This window comes from Haliaeetus albicilla, chromosome 17, assembly GCF_947461875.1.
Source record: "Haliaeetus albicilla chromosome 17, bHalAlb1.1, whole genome shotgun sequence".
NCBI classification, from domain to species: Eukaryota; Metazoa; Chordata; class Aves; order Accipitriformes; family Accipitridae; genus Haliaeetus; species Haliaeetus albicilla.
In genome coordinates this window covers 20,843,025-20,864,081 of record NC_091499.1, presented here as the reverse complement: position 1 = coordinate 20,864,081, position 21,057 = coordinate 20,843,025, and the positions used below count along the sequence as shown (strand labels likewise).

The 21,057-nt window shown below is 40.4% G+C and overlaps 1 protein-coding gene across 2 annotated transcripts; it reads right to left on the bottom strand.

Annotated features, from left to right (window-relative positions):
• Nucleotides 1-6,737: 6,737 nt before the first annotated feature.
• On the bottom strand, nt 6,738-21,054 carry QRSL1 (glutaminyl-tRNA amidotransferase subunit QRSL1). Of its 2 annotated transcripts, none has more exons than XM_069804971.1 (11): nt 20,927-21,054; nt 20,496-20,655; nt 19,215-19,313; nt 17,715-17,811; nt 15,759-15,935; nt 13,304-13,479; nt 13,066-13,178; nt 11,328-11,520; nt 10,833-10,950; nt 7,664-7,869; nt 6,738-7,191 (listed from the first exon to the last, which is right to left on the bottom strand). In XM_069804971.1, exons 1-11 carry the CDS (start codon nt 20,948-20,950, stop codon nt 6,980-6,982), a joined length of 1,575 nt encoding a protein of 524 aa, XP_069661072.1. In that variant the 5' UTR covers nt 20,951-21,054; the 3' UTR covers nt 6,738-6,979. The 2 variants fall into 2 exon arrangements, with proteins under 2 accessions (XP_069661072.1, XP_069661071.1); XM_069804970.1 differs by having other exon boundaries at nt 20,496-20,672; nt 20,927-21,047.
• Nucleotides 21,055-21,057: the final 3 nt, after the last annotated feature.

Genomic DNA, 21,057 nt, shown 5'->3' with positions numbered 1-21,057 from the left:
CTGGGAGCGGGCAGATTGACTCAGAGCCGATGCCTCTCTCTGAAAGTCTTTTTGAGGTGTTCCATTCTCTCCCTGAGCCAGGGAGAGAATTTTATTGGCAAACTGTCAGTGTGGTTGTGTAGCACAGGGGGACAGTCACAAATACTACCTGAAATGGAAGACCCAGAATGAAAGTGTAGCTTACAGCTCAGTTCAACAATGTGGACAACCCTCCGCCTGTTGCATTCCTGACCAGGGCTGCAATTTCGTTGCTTGTGTGTTTAAATACTGTGAAGTTAGATGTTTTCTTCTATAAAAGAAATGACATTGTTTATATGCTATATGAAAAAAGGATAGCACAAACTTTGCAACACACTTGTGCTTTCCCCCCTGTTTTTTGAGTTAGTAACTGCCAAAGTGCTATCACTACAATATCTTTTTAAAGTAGTAACATCTTCCCTGTTTAAGTGATGCCATTTTCCTTCATGGTTTATCCTGTCCACTCCTCTGGGGGTAAGCCTTAATTTTAAGCATTAAACAATATTTTACATTCTGTATATGAACAAGAAAGTAACATAATGGCCCCTCCTTCTAGCCTCAGTTGCAGTGACCATCTGGAGCCTTCCCTGTTCAACTTTGGATGAACTTCAGCTGAAGTACGAGAGCCAGTTTGGCTCCATAGAAGCTGTTCCAAGTGTCATTGTTGCTATTAGCAGTTTGTCTTAGTGACAAGGCTGCGTTTTGCCTATTGAAGGTTTGGTTTTAGTGATTCAGCGTGTTTCCATTGTTCACAATTGAGAGATCCAAAGCAAAAAGGCAGCTCTTGCTCACAATAGCTTATTATCCTGGGGCGTTTTTTTTGTTGTTGTTTTTATGGGGGTTTTTGGATAGATGCACAATACATGCAAGCTCTTTTGAGGAGCAGGTTCTTTTCTTGATATCCTTGCACAGTGTTTATCGCAACAGGGCTCTGTTTGCTTGTAGCCTTCAAAGCAAGCCAGCTGTGGAATAGAGTAAGGACCCAAACCCCACGTTTTTGTTAAGGTTGGCTGCAGCTCCTCATCCTGTATCTAAGGCTGGCTGCAGCTCCTCAGCCTGTATCTAGCTGTTGTCAATACACGATTCATCAGGGCAGAGGTGAGACTTACAGAGGCCACACAGAAGAAGCTGGATTTTATTGTCCTCTAAGTCCATTGGCAACAACAGTTTGGAAAATTATTGCAGTGAGGGTAAAGTTATGGCAATAAGAAGTTATTCGAAGGACACATTTTTTGTTTCTGATGACATGAAGCTGTGAGTTACTGTCAAAACAGCAGAATGGAACTCTACAGGAAAAACTGGAGAGCACTGATAATTTGAATAGCAGTAACAAGAAGTGGTGCAGGGTCATGAACCTAGAGGCTTAATAATGAGCTCTCAGCTCATACCAGAAATGCTTATCCTTTGAAAGCAATGGAGACAGAGAAAGCCCCGAGTGCACTGGTTAATCACAAATTGGCTTTGAGCTACCGTTGTGGTGTAATGTGGCTGAGTAAAAGACAAGCGTGATTCCAGAGTGTTCTGGGGAGGAGTTTTTCAGGAGTGGTGGGGAAATATTAATGCTGTTGCGCTTGTAAAACTGCACCTGGAATTGTCTTTACAATACTCATCATCCATGTTGGAAGACAGATGGATTCAGCTGGAGCAGGTGCAGCGAATGGCTACAGGGATTAGCACAGGGCACTCTAATATACGGGAGTAAACTGGAAGAGCTTGACTTATTCATCCTAGCAGAATAAAGGCTAAGGAAGAATGCAACTGTGCTCTATAAATACAAGAGTGAATTAAACACAAGGAGTGAGAAGGCATATTTAAACAAAAGAACAATATCGCCTTGAGCAAATAGGTGTGTGTGGCTTGGCTGTGATTACAGTTTCTAACAGAATGTTCTGGAATATTAATAGAAGAAAGAAACCAAAACACTCCTTAGATAGATTTTAATAAATTTATGGAGATGACTGTATGAAATAGTTACCTATGAAGAGAAATCAAGCCCACAAGGTCCCTTTTGCAGTGTGTTCCTAGGCTTCCTGAAGTATATTGTTAATAACATGTTTTCCTTTTGATCTTTGTTAAGAACGTATTAGTGCCAGGCATTATGTGTGCCTGAATAGCACTCATTTTGGGACTAAAAGCTTGCAAATGCAAGTCTTAAACCTTCTGGTCTTGGACTACATCAAGCAGACTCTCTAGTTCAGAGAGGCACAATTCACAAAGTTATCCCCCTTCAAAGATTTCAACTTAGGAACATGAAGGTGGGGCCCCTCCTTCACCAGAATACTTCTTCTTCCTCATCCCCGTGTCCTTTATCTCTTCAATTTTCCTCTCCTAAGTCTCTGGCTTCTTGAATGAGTTACCAGCTTCCATGACACTTAACCTTCCCCTCTTACATGTGTTTTCTACCTCCTGGTGTTTTACAGCCTGCTTAGACAACCTTTCTGTGCTTCCCTGTGTCTCTTCCCAAGCTGAAATGTCCCCTCTAGGATGGCCCAATGAAGTCCCTAGTGCTTTTAGTCCATACATTGCAGTGCGGGAGCTTGTCTCCCCATTGGGATTAGTGTTGGCAAACAGCAGTTGCAACCCAGCAGCTGTGCCAATTCACAGTACAGTGCAGGTGGGTGCCCAGCTGCTGCCAGTCAGTACTGACCACCTACCACCTCTGCTCGTGCTCCCTTACCGCTGCATCTTTTACACCTGCCTGCAGCAGCCTTTCAGCCAGTCTCTCCTCCCCTGTAGCTCTAAACCCTTTTCCTCCCCCATCACTATGTACCCTCCCCTGAAGAGGGGCATCTAACCCAGGAGTCTCCGTTGCTGCCCCCGCGTGTCTGAGCTGGCACCCGTGACAGCAACCTGTCCACCATACGTCACGATCCGTGCGGCAAGGCAGGCCACACAAATCCATTCACCAACCAACACAGTGACATATAAGAACAGTACCTCTAGCTAAAAAAAAAATTCAGTTCCCAGCGCTTTGAAGTCCATTTCATGGCATATTGTGCTGCAACATTTGTTTGCAACTCTTGACAGCACTTACACCCTTATTGTACGGGTACCGGACCACAGCCCAGGCTATAAAACTGGACGCAGGACCAGGCAAAGCCGCCTGGCTGGGTTCCTGCTGCTTCCTCTGAATGCCCTGCACTGCTGAGCTAAAGATACTTTTTATTGCTGTTCAACAGCGAGCATGGGAGGATGCCCATGCTGGGTGGGAAAAATCTTTCTCCTGTTTACAAAAAAAAAGGTTAGCTTGGAATCCTTTAATTACATCTGGACATTAGTCAAGCAAAGGTGTGGTGAGCTAATTAAGATGATGGTGAGTGTTTTTGATTCCCTGCCTCTTTCTAACATTCCTGTAATTGGATATCTTCTGCTTTATTTGAGAGAAACATACTGAAAAATAATAAATTTAAATAAACCTTTTTTGCTCCTCTGACTTTTTTGCTTGTCTCCTGCTCTCTTCGGTGGCATTGTGGGCACCAGTTTAACATGAAGTATGACTGCCGTATAACCCTAGCAATGATTTTTAGACACGCTGTGCACACCTCTTCATCCTTTTCCAGTTGCTAATCTCCTGTATGAGCCCAGTGGTATTGCTCTCAGTATTCTGTGTGGCAGAGCTGAAGGGGGGGCCCCTGGGACACCCCAAGTAGGCTACAAAGTCCATTCCCCATAGCAGCTTTCCAGACAGATTAGTTCCTAGGTGAATCATGAAAGTGATGACAAAGTGACTAGCACTATACAAGGAAAAGCTACAATGAAGTCATAGTAACTATTAAGTGCCTGATGCCTGAAAACTGAGAAATGCAGGAATAGAGAAGTAGCAGCAGTCAGGTTAAAGTTAGCTTTGAATTTCTCCTTACTGTGAGTCTGTTAAGGAGGGGGAGGGAAAAACATATATGCAAACTGCACAAACGGCAACATCGGATTGCAGTTGTATTAAAAAAACACCGTACAGCAAAAGCTCTTAAAAATTTTCTTCTCAAAAGTAACTTTTCCACTATACAGTGTTCTTCAGTTTCTCTTTACCTGAAGAAAAAATTTTGCACCACCAAACATTTAAGCAGATTTAAGCTCATATGCTAAAGCTCCAGCTTTTGTTTCATTCAGGAAACACTGAAGTTATCTGGACTCACTGTGTGCTAAGGTTACACCTACCCCCTGCTGTGGCTATGCTGCAATGCCATAAAACTTTCAACTCTATCATTTCAGCAAATTGTTTTTCAAGGCAGCTGTACAAAATGTTTGTATAGGCAGGGGGGGTTTTTCCTTTTTTTTTTTTTTTTTTTAAATCTCTAGACCTTCCTGCTCCCTGGAATTCCTCTACTTCTGTAACAAGGGGTTTTGAGGATCTAATTATCCATCATAGAAACTTTACTGTTTATAGCTCTGGAGCCATGACTTGGCACTGGTAGCAGCTGCACAAAGCTCTGCTTAGAGATACCCCTCACAACTGCTGTATCTACAGGTAAGCTGGGGTGTTAAGCTACTTCAGGAATTGCTGAGGGGCCCAGAGTCAGCTACTTCAAAGTGGTTTTCTAATATGAAGACAGCAAAAGTCTCTTAGATAGCCTCTTGCAAAGCTTGAGGCACTCTTGCTTACATCCTGAAGCTGCCTGACCATGCTGGTTCCCAAGCTCTCACTTCTAGCTTGGTGAAATTCCAGCCTTAGTTAGAGGAGGGCAGAAAGAGCATCAGGTATATGGTCCCCCAAAATGCAAAACAGCTGGGAGTAGGAGCAGGGCAGAAGCCTTGTTGGGCCTGTCTTGAATCTAATAGGCCAGAAATTTAAGTATCTGCCTAGAAGTTTTGTTTTAAAGTCTTTACAACCTTTTCAAAGATGGGTCTCAACTACTAACAAAGTTATAAATGCCATGCAGAATGGATGTCCACTTGTCTGGTTTGTACCTCCTCTATTGTTTATTTCACTGCATAGTTATTCTACGCTCAGGAATCTACCAACAGAAGAAACTCCAAAGGACCTGCGTCAGAACAGTCAGTTGCTCTGATCATCTGAATGCTCGTTTAAAGGATGCTGGAGACTGCAATCAGAGCCCTGCTTTAAAAAAAAGTAGTGCAGGTGTAAGGACAATTCCCCTTAACCTACCCCTCCTCTAGCTGCTTAGGAAACATAGAGTCGGTACCTTTGCTTTGATCCAGTTTTTCCATCAGATTTCTCTTAACGTCAGGGGAAATTTTAAGAGAAAGATTGCCAAGCATAAGCAGGGATTTTCCCGTGGGCCAGAAGTCAGTCCAGATCAATCTCCAAGGGAGAGCGAAATTCTCTGCTCCTTCTCTTCTGTGAGTAACACTCCAAGGCTCTTCGTGTCCCTCCAGGAATGCTCTCCATAGTCAGGATTTTATCTCAAACTCTGGGCAAAATACACCGACCTTTACTTTTAGAAACAGCAAGTGGTAGGTCTGGGTTCGGGATGTGACTGCAAGTCAAAGAGCAGGTATTCCAAGTATATATCCAGGTATTCCAACTTGGATAATGGATAACCTCACTGAGAGCTCTGGTCAGCAAGCTGCTATAAGCCAAGATGCGCATAGTGACAGTATGATTAGAGCACACCTAAATTATTGAACGAGACAACGGTGAAAATAGCCTGTTAGGATCCCCACTTCATCATCACCCACTAACAGAAAAAGCAACTTCCTTGAAGACTGTTCTATGAAAAAAACCCAGATAGCATCAGACTAGAAACAAGCTGTGCCTTGATTTTCAATATTTAAATTAAAAAATTAATTTTATTTTTAAAATTTTAGTTGTGCCATTTTTAATTGTGTACGATTTTAATCGTGTGGGAAAGGTATTGGAATAGTTCACCTCGGGGTGTAGAAAATTCACTAATTCATTTGCAATTTTTAGTAATAAGGTGATTTTTTTTATATAGGTGACAGTACAGTCTAAGACAAAATGTAATTCAGGAAGATTCTGTATGTTACCATATCAGACTACATCTCACTCACTTTTCCCAGCCTACACTTTTTACATCTGTGTATGCTGTAGACTATGACTGAAAGCGAACCTGATGCAAAAACAAATCTACAAACTTAATCCTTCATACTTTTTCAACTTTCGAAAAATGGAAAATACAACATTCAAAACAGGTTATTAGTTGTTTAGTAGGTCTTCCAGTCTACCAACATCATGGTTTGGAAATTTGTTTCAAATTACTATTGTGTTGCATGACTGTCCACGAAGGAATGGGTGGTATTACTCTTATGAGAGTTACATTGAAGAAGATAATTTCTTACTTAGTAAGTGCTGATTATAAAGAACAGTGATGAAGGAAGAAGAAAATAACTACTCAAGGACTACTAGGCACCTTTCTCCAGAAGAAATCTGGAATTCATTATTCTTAAAATGGATGTAACCAGAGTAATCTGCATGATTTGTAGATCTGGAGGTTATTTCACCTCCTGCATCAGTTTACTAGAAGTAGGGATTTTTTATTTTTTTTTTAAATGAACTATCTATATGTTACTCCCTTGTTTCCTTTTGTATTTACCTGTTGGTAAACAGATCCTTGATACCTTTGTTCCATTACAGCTTGTCTGGTTGTTGCCATTACAAAAGTCTACACTCCAGAAGGAAACCAAGCCCTTCAGCAGCCATGCAATTTTCACATGGAAGTTCAGGTTAGTTCTTTAATGGGCCAGATACCTTCTACACCCTCTGGGGATGGAAGAAAGCAGCTCCACAGGCATAAGATACATAATTTCAACTTGGTGTTTTTAATATTAGTTAGAAATGGTTCTTAATAACACAGACATGTTTACTTAATCATTCACTTCGCCTTAATTACACAGCAACAAGCTGTCGTGATTCCATCCTGCATAACTGCATATGGTCTTCTTAAAAAGGATTATTATTTTTGCAAAATAGAATTAACTGCAGGAATACATTTTTAGACCATCGCCACAGCCTTCTTGCTTTAACTGACTAGCAAGTCCTGTGTTATGAGAAAGAAGCAGATTTCTGATGCTGAAAGACACCATGGTCGTGCCTCTTCACTTCTTCTAGCTGGATCATTGGGAATTTTACTTGTTTTTCAAACCATTTGGCTACAGTGAGAAGCTGCTTCTCCTGGAATGAACGTCCAATGAACTGAAGCCCAACTGGCAAGCCTCTCTCTGAAAGAGCTGTAGGAACATTTATGGCTGGCAGTCCTGAAAGAAAAAAAGATACACATGCAAAGAATTACTATTAAACAAATCCAGTTGGAGTGATTTTTGTAACAATTCTAAGAGAAACAGAAAAAAAATTACGCGGAGGAAAAAGACTAGTTAAAATAATTTGAGTCAATGAACTAAGGATACTGCTAGGTGATCACCTATTTAATGACAGTGATTTAAGGAGTCAGCATCCTCTGAAAAGATAAACAACTCTCCTTAAAAAGAGACTTCAGTCTCTGGTACTTGAATGGATTCATCTTATCTGCAGCCCGCACTCAGCTCCAAGGTGCCCCACTTTAAAATCTAGTCTTACATTTTAAAGCATTCAATAAATAAACTATCCTTATACCTGCTTATCATTGTAAGACTTACAACACAGGGGTGAAATATTTTGATTCCTGAAGAGAATGGACATTAAAAATGACTAGGCAGGGGAAAACATAGTTGAATTCCTGTCCCTACTCACCAGCCATGTTTGCAGCCTGTGTCAGGATGTCATCTTGCGTGCTGCGGGTTCTGTTGTCTTCTTTGATGAATTCCATATATGGTACTGCATCACTCAGAGTGGTAGGAGTGAGTAAAATATCAACACCACTCCTGAAAACCTTCACAAAGTCATTGGCAATGAGACGTCTGACTTTCTGTGCCTTGATAAAGTAATTCTCATAATTCCTAAAAAGAAATATGGACATGAGGGCCTGACACTTTAATTTCAAAAATACAGAACTTTATTTCTTAGTTACTGTAAAAAAGACAAGGCCAGTATTTCTTCTGGTTAAAAGACTAACACTGGTACTTGAGTTTTTGATATACCGGAAGCTTAGTCATCAAACATGGTGTTTATGCTCTCATAGCAACGAAGCTGTCAGAGAAGGAAGAGGTGAGGGCATACTGCTGAAGAAAGCTGAAGGGAAAACAAAACCCTAGTTTACAATAATTAACTAAAAATCAAAACAACACTTTTATGACTGTTCTGAAACTAACCAGTGTATTAAATTTCACTGCAGGGCAGCACAGCAAAGTCTAGAAACAATACAGAACTAAGCAGGCCTGGAAAATAGGCATTAATCATTTAGGATTCAACCCAGCAAGATACTTAAAGCATGTGAAAAAAGTCTCATCATCTATGGAGGACTCAAAATGGACTTAAAACTATGTATGTATGTGTTTCTCTGTAGAATACTATAAAGACCTTATCTTTCTGTAACCTTTTTTTCCTCATGTAAACATGTGGTCTATGGATTTGTAAACAGTTTTAACACAACCCTGAAGCAGAAACAAATTAGTCAGCTTTATGTCTACTGTTCCTTTTAACTTCATATGCAGAACTGGTAAATGTGGAATCCTTAAATTCAGAGAAGTTCAGTTTCAAAAGTAATTGCCACCTAAAACCACAGTTATTAAAAAAAAGGGGGGGATGGAGGTATTAAAAACTGCTACATGCCAAAATGTTTGTAGATGAACCAACTGAAACTGCCCCAAAGCCATTTTGTTAGAGTAATCTAAAGATTTAAGTTTCTGAAAAACTGCAGTGAAAATGGTTATAATCAATAATAGACTGCAGATTAAAGTTAAGAAGTTATGTCATGGGAATTACCCCTTTTTCTACAATCATTTCTGAAATCATCCTAAGTGTTAATTTCAGAAAGTCCCTAAGCACCACATCTGCACGTCTTTTAAATACCTCCAGGGGTGGGGACTCCACCACTTCCCTGGGCAGCCTGTTCCAATGCTTGACAACCCTTTCAGTGAAGAAATTTTTCCTAATATCCAACCTAAACCTCCCCTGGTGCAACCTGAGGCCATTTCCTCTTATCCTATCACTAGTAACTTGGGAGAAGAGACCGACCCCCACCTCACTCCAACCTCCTTGCAGGTAGTTGTAGAGAGCGATAAGGTCTCCCCTCAGCCTCCTTTTCTCCAGGCTGAACAACCCCAGTTCCCTCAGCCGCTCCCCAGAAGACTTGTGCTCCAGGCCCCTCACCAACTTGGTTGCCCTTCTCTGGACACGCTCCAGCACCTCCATGTCTGTCTTGTAGCGAGGGGTCCAAAACTGAACACAGCATTCGAGGTGTGGCCTCACCAGTGCCGAGTACAGGGGGACAATCGCTTCCCTGCTCCTGCTGGCCACACTATTTCTGATACAGGCCAGGATGCCGTTGGCCTTCTTGGCCACCTGGGCACACTGCTGGCTCCTATTCAGCCGGCTGTTGACCAACACCTCCAGGTCCTTTTCTGCCAGGCAGCTTTGCAGCCCCTCTTCCCCAAGCCCGTAGCGCTGCATGGGGTTGTTGTGACCCAAGTGCAGGACCCGGCACTTGGCCTTGTTGAACCTCATACAGTTGGCCTCGGCCCATCGATCCACCCTGTCCAGATCCCTCTGTAGAGCCTCCCTACCCTCGAGCAGATCAACACTCCTGCTCAACCTGGTGTCACCTGCAAACTTACTGAGGGTGCACTCGATCCCCTCATCCAGTTCATTGATAAAGATATTAAACAGAACTTCTGAAAAATCACCTAGTTATTTTACAGATTCTGAAAGCAAGTTAAAAATAATCTGCAAAATGAAAAATTTGCAGGAGACACAGATGGTTTTTCTCTACTATTTTTTCTAAGAATGCTTTCTGAGCCCTGGGTTTTGTTCTTCAAAAGTAATTTACTGTGGACAGGAACAGGACTCTCTGTTTAATCTTAATGGAAGCCAATTGTATATTCCTTCACAGAAGGCTGAACTACATGAATTTTAAGGCAGCATTAGGAAAGCTGATCTGGATAATTGTAACCAGAAGGAGCACACTTGGCAGTAATATCGGCATTCCACAAAAGCTGGTTGTTACATACTGACTGACAACATTCCTGTCTCTGAGAGCAACTAGAAGTCACATCTGATGAACACTCTTACTGACAGAGCTCTTTCTGTAGTGCACTTGCTTCGAGACTGATTACACGACTAATATTTCTGTTAGTATCTGAACAAATCAAGATAGAGAAAAACAGCACTTTTACTAACATAAATTAGGACTGTTGCATTAGGATTGAAAACTAAGGAAAAAAAGTCAAATTGATCCATCCACCAGCTTCTCTACATGAGCCGGATAAAAACTTGTCTTCTGTAAAGATACCAGTTCAGTACCTTTGCCAATGCCTTCCTCTCCCTGTATACTGAGGCAAAGATCTATAGTTAATTTAATTGCCCTATCTTCTGGTTTTCTCTAGAAGACCTCACTAGAATGTACCAGCAGCTTTTCTATGCAGTTTTAAGGAGATTAACAGCTACAGAACTTTTAACACTACAACAGTAATGGCTTCGGTATGATTTCAATGTCATACCATAGGATAGTTGTTTTGCTTAATTTAACTAATGGGTGCCAATAATACTCTGGTAGAGGGGGAAAAAAAATCACTAAGTTGTTTTACTTATTTAATTCAGGAGGCTCACTGGTAAGACTAAGGGAAAACACTTTCATCCATTATTAACAGTTCACTCGGTATTATATAGCTAAAGCAGTAATAAGAATACAAGTAGCTACCAGGGTAAGGACAAATTTTTTTTCATGCCATGATGAACAGTTAATCACCATTTGCTTAAGGAATTGTTAACTTGGCAAATTTGAGTTTCAAGATGTTCTGCTTACTGTTTCAACAAGAAATAGTTTCCTGATAGAATTCTTCCTCTTACAACATCATTAAAGCCTTCTCGTCGTGTTGCAGCATACATACTTTCTGTGGACTTGTTCATGTCAGAACGGTGTCCTGAAAAGAAAAAGCAATTTGGAAATTAATACTTTTTGTAATCCCTAACATAAGTTAATGTTATACATAGTAATACAAATAGGCCACCAATTGCTGGAGTCTGACATGTTACTGTTCTGGGAAAAACAACACAGCATATTCCTGTTTTATTATAGAATATTAAACAGATTTTAAGCCCAGACACTCACATGTCTAGAAGTGAAATATACTAAAATATGTACTTATTTAGACATTTTTATTTGGTCAGGGTTTTTACTCTATTCCATCTTGGAGAAATAACACTGAGTATTCAACCATATCTATTAAAACTAATACTTTTTAATTGCATCCAGCAATGTTTCTGTTGTCTGACAAAAAGGTTTTTTCAAAGGCCTTACCATATTCCAGTCCATCAAACCTGGCCATATTTGATGCCACTTCTGCTGTGCACAGCACATGATAGCAGACAATTGAGTAACGAGTGTGTGGTAGACTCACTTCAATTACTTTAGCACCTGCATTCTTAAAGAGGTCGGCAGCCTTTGACCACAGCGCCAGAATTTCACTAGAAAGCCCTGGTGCATGATATTCCTTAGAGAAAAACAAGAAGGGGAGTGATTTTACATACTGGTTTACTTCTAGTGACAACCACAGTGCAAATACTCCTGGCTAAAAATACATTGAAACTATTACCTCACCATCATACGACTTAAAGTACTTATTAAAGCTTCTTGCATCTACTAAATACTATACAATCAAGCAGTATTAAATTAACAGGACTCAGCCTTCTTAAGAATATTATGTTCATATCAGTAGGATAAACCCACATACCACAGACCATGGAATTTCAGCAATTTCTTATGGAGAAATTGCCCAGTTATCCACTTATTTGTCTATCCATGGAAACTATACTGCGCTGCTCTGCAGTTCGTGGGTAGAAACTCTTCAGGTCTAAATCCTAATACTGGGGCTACTGTGAGTAGGAAAGATAAAAAGAAATTATGGCCACAGCATATCAGTGGCAATTGGCATGAAACAAATAAAACAACCTGTCAAAGAAGAACTACGATCAAGGGGTTGGGAGGAGACTTAGAAAAGCTACGTTCCTGTTTAAGAGCTAAGTTAAAGATATTCTATTAAAACTCTCTGTTTTTGAAGATACTTGCTTTAGTTCTAACCCACAATATCAGGGTCATAATACTGTCTGATTTCTGAGTAGCTATGACCCATGTTTAATATATGCATGTATCTGTTTAGGATAATCTGTAGCAGTAGAAAACAATTGCCCAAAGGATATGAATAATTAACAAATACCACTATTTTAGATTTATCAAAATCTAAACAGTAGGCAGCTAATTAATTTTCTAGGCACACATTTTTTGCATTTCACAGATCTTGAATAATTAATTGGTCAGTGGACATCTGTTTACCAAATTAAATCTTTTGGTATACCTGTTCTAGCACAGGTTCAAATACTGATAATCAAACCAATAAATGTTACACACATTGTCTCTTTGAAGGAAGAGCCTTTGCTAAATTATAATAGGCAATTAAAAATAGGCTGAAGTCCCAAATGTTGTGCCTAAATGACAAGTATCATTATAGTTACAAACATGTTTGAATTGCATGCATCAGAAGCCAGATTACAGTTGTCTTTAATACCTATTAGAGTTCTGCGAATCACAGCTCCTTGTGCCCCTCAATTGCCTTTAAAATTCTGCTTCGTATTAACACAGTGCCATTTAGACAAGTATCTCAAAGCACTGCACAAACCAGTACTAACCTCATCGTATGAGAAGGCACTAAAAGCAACTTGTTTGAGGCTATTCAGGTGACTGATGAAAGAGCAACAGAGAGAACCAAGAATTGAAGTTCCCTGTTTCCCCTGGAACTTCCCAACAGTGCTTCCCATAACGACAACAAAATATTTTAGATGAAGCATTAGCATATGCTCACTCCCAATCACCTGCACAGGCAACAGAGAACATACTGCTCTTTTCCAGGAGCAGCTTGTACTATTTTTGCTGTTTTAAATCATGAGAGACTGGGAGGTGATGGGCAAAACACAAATATTTCTTTGTTAGGTGTCGTATTTGCTGTTCCTGTCCAGAACTGTTGACAGGATTTAAATGTTACCTTCGGAATTCCTATCGAGAACTTGCTGATGTCAGTCAAATTGGGTAGTTCAAATGGATTAAAGTTGTCCTGAATTGTGGTAGAGTCTTTAGGATCATGTCCAGCAAGTGAACCTGAAATATGACATGACATATGAAGAACAGGAAAATGTACACTGGGTAGCCAGAATTCAATTTGTTTTGAGACAATGTTGTAAACAGAGATATGTTGTATACAAAGACATACGAAGTAGTAATACCTAACACAACTGCTGCGTCATCCACGCATCTGGTTAGGATTCCAGGCACATCCATGGAGTTCACTAGAGGAATGAGACCATGGCGAGAGATCAGTCCATACGTTGGCTTTAAACCTACTACACCACAGTGAGCAGCAGGGTTTCGGGTAGATCCTCCTGTGTCTGACCCTAAAGCTCTATGGTTTCAAAAGGATTATCATTAGTAAAATAATTCAGAACATTTCAAATAATAAAAACGTATGGTTTTAAGATGCAAGGATTTAAAAATGTGTGAATTTTTCCAGATTAGAAGTCATAATGGCACAGCCTAAATTTCAGTCTGCTCCCTCTGACTGCTATTTTTTATATGTTCTTTTCTTTTTCTTAGGTCCTCTGAATTAGCCATCAGGAGAACCCAGTTCTCTCCACAAAGCAGAAGTACATAGGTAGAATTTAGGCCCTCCAAATACAGCCCTGAATATCTACTTCCGCCTTCTCTGTTGGTCTGTTCCAATTCCGTGGACTCTGAAAGATACGTCTCCTGTGATTTACAGTATGATTTTCAGACATTGGTATCTTATTCAGTAGCCAATACACTATGAAGCAGCATTTTCCAGTATACAAATAAATAGCAACACAGCACACATTTTGCCCCTAACAATAGGGCATACTTTTCAAAGTCTAGGATGTTTTTGCTGTTTCCAAACCTACAAAGCATAGCATCAGAACTCCCAGTTTAGAGTAGCTTAGGCGCATTTTTAGAACACAGTTGTTTTTTTTTAAGTTGACTTCTTTTTTTTGTTCTTTCACAGGTGAAACCTTTTTCTTTCTAAACTAAACTTTTTATTTCAAAAATTGTAATGGAATTGGAAATGCATATTGAAATGAAACCTGCTCTCCTCTTGTTTTTAATAATTTTAAGTCAAGCACCATTTAAAAAATAAGACAGCTTTCATCCAAATCTTTGCCAAAAATAAATTAAACTTCAGAAAGAGGTATAATTTTTATTGAAGTGGGTATGTCACTTTTCCCATGGGCATCTGTTTCTGAGATGGCTGAACCAATTAAATTGACTTTGCTGAAGTGGAATTTTTTCAAAGCTTTTGTGTTGATATAAAACATCTTCAATTTTGTAGCATTTCTGTACATCCAAATCTCAAATTGAAAAGACAAAGACTGGCAGCATTCCTGATGCTTGAAAGAAACTAATAGAGTGGATATACAATAGGTTCTAGGCAATAAAATAGCTGGACGAAAAGTATGCCCAATCTGATAAAGTGCTGAGCAGTGCAAAATGGGAGTTCAGCACACCCAGCAACATAAGAGAAGGTGCCAGACCACATCAGTATCAGGCCATTGTGGCTCAGGACAACACCAGCAGTCCTTGGGAGTTGCTGCACTGACCTCAGTTTCAACAGTATTAAAATGTTGAGTATACTACATCCTAGCAAAGGGAAACGAGATGAAAAGAGGTATCATTAAACAAAAAATAATCATAAAATAAATTGGGTTTTGTATATAAAAACATAATGTTTTTTAAAAGAAGCTGTAATCAACAATAGCAAAAATATTTTAACAGTAAAATCGACACTTATAATATAGTCTATGGGTAAACAAGGACAGAGTAACTAAAGAGGATTCTTAAACATCTTCCAGTTAAGAGCACAACTGAAATAATTGTCTATAAAATGTGCTGCACTATGTAGCTCTAAAACCTGCATAAAATGAAAGTTGTAAAGTTTTAAGAATCAGATTTCTTTTAACAGTTGGATGAGGAAGATAGTTTAGACAACTGATTTGTTAGTGTGTTGCTATTACATGCAGATAATAATTGTCGTAAAAAAAAAATTCTGGCTTGTTTAAATTCCTTTTTTAAAAAACAAAGCAAAACAAAACCCAAAAACCTAAAACTGTCTTCTAACTTTTTAAACCAGACAAAATTGTAAGTATCTGTGTATCCTTTTGTTAAGTCAGGAATTTGAAAGCTTTTAGATCCCAAGTCTCATGTATTATTACATAACCCTACTATGAAAACAAAGGAGGGGAGGAAAGATTACTATACTGTTACAAATTAAGGGATCTCCTCATCTGCTGACTTACATTTTCAGCATATGTTTGTGTAATGCCTTTACTGAGCAAAAGGATGTGTCTGTCACAAACCTCATGTTAATTTTAAGAGAGTACGTGGGAATAACAATAAAACTGTAGTTCCTTTACTGCCATTATCATTTCATTTCATGCAGTGCAAAGTGGTCATATCAGTACAGTCAAAATGAATAAGCCTAAATTTGCCTACATGGATTCATTCTGCCTTCATGATATGCCACAGATAAACTAGGGATGCTGAAATAAATTCTTACATGCTGGTGCAAGTGATCCTCCCATTTCAAATTAGATTATGAGAAAATTATAAAATTAAAACCTTGCAACATATTTTGAGACATTTAATAAAAAACAATTTTAAAAAGCCTCTTACGCAAAACATGTGAAAGATGACACAGCAGCCGCGCTGCCTCCTGAGCTCCCTCCTGTTATTACCCAGTTAGCATCTTTGTCCTCAGAATGGGATTTTGGGACAGATTTTTCCTTGTACTGTCTTGAATAACTCCAGGGATTTCTGACTGGTCCAAACACCCCATCTGTACTCCCAGATCTAAGATAATCAGACAGAACAAATACAGACAGAAGTGACAGATGACACAATGCATTTACCAAGTTTTTTTTCTTTATCCAATTCCTCATCCTTCATACTAGCAAAATCAATTTCAACACAAAAAGACTGGTGTACATAAATCCTTGTGCAGTCAACTTCAACAATGTTATACAGAATTGTAAAGTTTATAGGCCTTCATCTCTTTCTGACACAGAATCTGAACTTGTACCTCTATCTAACTTCCGCTAATGCCACTGAAAAGAATGTAATCACAAAACCATAAAACTGATTTACGCTACATAACAGTAAAGCTGCACAACTGCTTCAAAACAAAGGTCTTCTGGTCTCCTAACCCTGCATTTGGAAAAGGCAAAAGAAGAAGACTGCAGCCTTGCGGAAACCCATGCTGCTGGGGCTGGTGCAGAAAAAGCCCTGCAATAGCAGGAACAAGCACTTCTCTGTAAATAACATGCTATTACTCACTCTGTAGCCCTCTCCTGAAGCCACAGTTTGCTGGTTCAGAGCACTAGACTGCCTTCTCAGGAAACTGTTTTCAGTCAGCTTGTGGTCAGCTAAGTGTGAACTGCCACCAGAAGCAGGGGATGGGGGTACTTTCCTCCTTCCTCACAACCTGCACCCCACATTCCCCCTGACTCCAGGGCGCCAGTGTTATTAGCCAAATCATCAGACAGAGCGGGCATTTGACACAGCAGTTGAAAACTAACCTTATTGAGACATCATTACTTTTGAGGTGGATCAGCTCCCTGATCAAGCTCACAGTGCAGCTGTGTTGGTGCTAGCACTGAGACCATGCAAATACACAGACCAGAGATGAGAGGCCAGGGGTGGGACAAGACTTTTTAAGAGAATCCTGTGCTTTAATGAGCTTAAACCACTTGTAACACTGCATAATCAGTTTTTTCTGTGCTTTTTCCCTGCTCTTCCTCTGAAGAGTGTCTCTTTGACACAGAAATGACTTTATCCAAAACAATACAGTCAAGGTATTTCTACTCCGTCCATGTGAATTCCCAATCAGACCTCTGTCTTCGGTTTAGGTAAAACAAAAACAAAACGAAATCACAACACTTATTGTTTCTCATAGGTAACTAAAGTCCCAGACATTCCTTTCCAGACCCAGCAGCTGTGGTGACAGAGACTCCCATCCATAATGGCCCAATGTTGTTCCCTGCTATAGCTTGGCTGCCTTCACTTATTTGCTGGAGAATCAATATGTGAGAGCATTTTCCAACGTGCTCCTGACAAAAAGTCACTAACATTAGCTTAGGCAATTTAAAGTGTTGCTCTAGATTAGCCTGTTTGCAGCAAATCAGGGAATACTCATACAAATTACTCCAGTGGCTGACTGGCAGAGGTAGCAACTGCCATCGGGGGCCTGATAATAATGAGCTAAGGCCAAAAACCACCAGTAAGGAGAAAGAAAAAGGCAGCAATTAACTGGTGGTATAACCAATTCTACTAATACACTACTGGATCTGGAAGAAGTCTGCTTGTCCTTGTCCTTCTGCAAAGGCTTCCTCCCCCTCAAACACAACTATAGTCAAACACTATGTTCATAAAACTCAGCATTTATATAATTTACACAATAATATAAATGCTCAGTGAGAAATCCACACAACTCAATATACTCTTCATGGGCAAGTATTCATTATTTTCTAACCTCACAGAAAGAGGAGTTAAGGATTACAGGTAGATTGGAACAGATGGTGTGTATTCCATTTAATGTGCAATCACACATTAAAAATAATAAACATCACTCACCCCATTGCAAATTCATCTAGGTTTGTTTTTCCTAGAAGCACAGCTCCCTGATCCAGTAATTTCTGAACTACTGTAGCATTGTAAGGAGAAACATAACCTGAAAACAATCAGAACAATTAAGAGAGTGATTGGTGGGATACAGCTGATTTTTCTAAGTAGCTACTCTGAACACTTCAAAGTTGTCTTATTTGTGCATAAGAATTGTCAGTTCACAGTGCCAAAGTTTTGCTTCAAGATAACATGAGTAATTTCCAAAATTCAGCGAAAGTAAACCAAATGTTGTACTGTTTGCAAAGTCTTTTTTTTTTTCTCCACAACTTACCACCCAGTAATTATGAATTATACATTTCTAGAGTGTGGACTTCACACAAACAAGTTACCACAAGGGTAGCAAATTACTGCATTCAGCCAATTTGCAGGAACTGTCTAAAATTAGAAGAAATAAGAAACAGCTCTTTACAGAAAAGTGCTAAGCTATCTTGAATTATCTCCCATGGCCACGAGATAAAGGAGCATATGGTTAACCACATGCTGAAATACTAACTGGCTATCCTGTGATCAAATGTGTGCACTCTTCACCACTTAGACCTTAGATAAACTAGGATGAGACCCATGACACTTGCATAAAATCCTAGGTAGCAACCAATTCCTTTTGTGAATATTGACAGGGGTTTCTCTACCTCCACCCTCAATCACAATGGATCTGAGAATGTGCTTTAAGGAAAAGCATTTCAGGTAGTACCACATTTTTCAAAATGGCAAAATCATATTTTGTTTCTTCTGCTATTAAAAAAAAACATAATCAGATTAGGGTTCTGCTAATTTACTTGAGCTATCTTCCAGAAAACTTTTCAGTTTTACTTTGTGCAGAATAAAACAGATAAAAGAAATGTTTTCTACGTTTGCTTTTACTATGAAAACATTCTAATGCCTTGAAAATGTTCATGGCATGTTAATAGAAACAATGAGCTTAGGAAAACTCAAAAAATTAAAAAAGCCTTATAGAACATGTCTGTATATCAGGAATATAGAGAAAAGAATTGTTAATGTTTACTCCTCCTACAGCCGTATGAAAAAAATACTTAAGTCAACAATTGTCAACAGGACATAAAAAAAAAAAAAAAAAAAGACTGTCTTTGGATTTTGCTAGAGAACAGCAGCAAACAGTACTGACTGCTCTCCTGTAGACCTAAAAGTAATGTGAAGCAATATGTGAACTATAGAACAATTCTTTTTTAGTGTATGGGCTATAATAAACATTGTGTTGTTAAAAGCATGTAACTATATGAATAAGGGAGATAATGTGCTTACACAACAAAAAGATGCATTTGTAATACCAGATGACCTTGGCAGAAGAAATTAGATAAACATATTTTCTCAAATGAGTTCAGCTCATTTTCTGAAAACATTTAGATTTCTGTAAGACTCCATAAACCCTCTAAAGAGAAAAGCAAGAGCTCTGAAATGAGATCTGATTTTACTTTAAAAGCTCTACTGTACCTTTTAGCATGTTTGATGCACATGTTGTCTCAATGCCAGCTGTATTAAAGTTGTCTTTTACTGCAATAGGAATTCCATCTAAAACACCCAGTGGCTGACCTGCATTAGGAATTATTGCAAAGACAACAGCGATTAAAGCGAAGTGTGCTACATGTAGCGTTTTCTTCATCAATTACAATTTATTTTACATGTCCCTTCAGGTATTCATTGGAAGCAAAAATGCTATCCACTTAGCATTTGATGATTGCCAGTTACATTTTCAAGAACGATCTGCCATTCTAACTCCAGCATTGAGCATTCTGCCCAGACCAGACTTGACCCTGCAGAGCAGAGCTCTGCAAACGTGTCTAAGCCCACGAGACAGGCAGCTGCTTTCATACAGGTTAGCGATCCCAAAGGAGTGCTTACCTCTTCCAATGTGACCATGTAATGCTTATTTCAGGCATAGGTGCTGCCTAAATCCACTCCATCCCTAGGCTGGAAGCTATAAATTCTGCCTACCTCACATACACAACAGATATGATCTAAAAAAAATACCGAAGCAGAGAAAGTCTTCCCTATGCGATTGATTATCCACCATCCAGCAAAAAAAATAATTTAAAATGTTTACGTCAGAAAGTAAAACACTCTGGCTGGCAATTTTCTTAAGCTGTCAAGAGGACATCAAGTGTCACCCATGAAGGAAAAAAAGTACCTTATTAGGTGAAAATTTCCCTTTTCTGTCTTTCAGGAAATGGAAAGGAAAATGAGGATAGTCAGTTTCTAAATGCTGCCAATGACAGGATTTAATGCTGTTCTGTTGACCAACTCATAACTGCAATTAACAGAGTTGCTTTATTTTCACTTGCTTTCTTAGTTTAAAACTTGATAGTTTTAAACACAGCTGGATGTTTGTCCACCTCAGTCAACAGGCCTGCAGAAGACCACTGCATCTCCCTGTGCACGGTAACTGTTGGCTACCCAATTAAAATAAACGGCTGAGGGAAAGAAGAAGCAACCAGTAGCAGTGCTGTTCAAGAAGCACAGAGCCTATTTAATCTGCAGCGCCTGCCTGGTTTGGTCCAGGTGTTGCTTTTGATTTTTGAACTGAACACGCTACCGAGTGCCAAGGATGTACCCGAGAGCACACACCCACCGAAGCCTCAACCGCAGCCCTCATCCCCTCGTAGCCAAACCCGCAGCGCGTACACCTGCTTTAAAAAGAAAAGTTGCTTCACCTAACACAAAGAGCTCCTCCCCAACAGCTTTCTAAGGACTAATATCAAGTGGGAGCAAACATACCTCTTCGGTATCTTTTCTCCGATTCTTCCGCCTGCTTCAAAGCGGTTTCTTCCGCTACGGTAATGTAAGCGTTAAGAAACTTGGTGCTTTTGATGAGGGAAAGGCACCTCTGGCAGAGCTCCGTCGGAGTGACACGTCCCTCCTTCAAGGCTGCCGACACCTGAAAGCGCAATCCCCCTTTCCAGGCGGCCGGGTGACAGAGCCCGCTTCGGGCCGTGAAGGGGGTAAAGCCCGGTCCCCGCGGCCACGTCGGGAAAGAGCCCGCGGGAAGGGCTCCGCCGGGCCCCGCCGCGCCTGATCCCCCGCCGCCCCGGGGAGGGGGAACGCGAGGGGATCACCGCGGCGGGGCCGCTCGGCCCGGTCACCTTGCGAGCCCACCCCGCCGCCGCCGCCGCCGCCACCCCGCTCCTTGGGGGCTCGGCGCCACTCACCTCGCGGAGGGAGGCGCGCAGCATAGCGCACCACTCGCCGCCGCCGCCGCCGCCGCCGCCTCACGCCCGCCGGCCTCCTCCCGACTCGGCGGCTGGGCGCCGCCATCTTGCCCTAACACCGAGCGGCACCA

Bases quoted from the DNA above. Each gene is read 5' to 3' on its own strand.
- QRSL1 (XM_069804970.1), bottom strand. From the start codon at position 21,032: ATGGCGGCGCCCAGCCGCCGAGTCGGGAGGAGGCCGGCGGGCGTGAGG. The intron at 20,673-20,926 runs GTGAGTGGCGCC...CCGCCTGGAAAG, and splicing joins TGCGCGCCTCCCTCCGCGAG to GGGGATTGCGCTTTCAGGTG. The intron at 13,480-15,758 runs GTAAGAGGCTTT...TTGAAACCATAG, and splicing joins TCATCTTTCACATGTTTTGC to AGCTTTAGGGTCAGACACAG.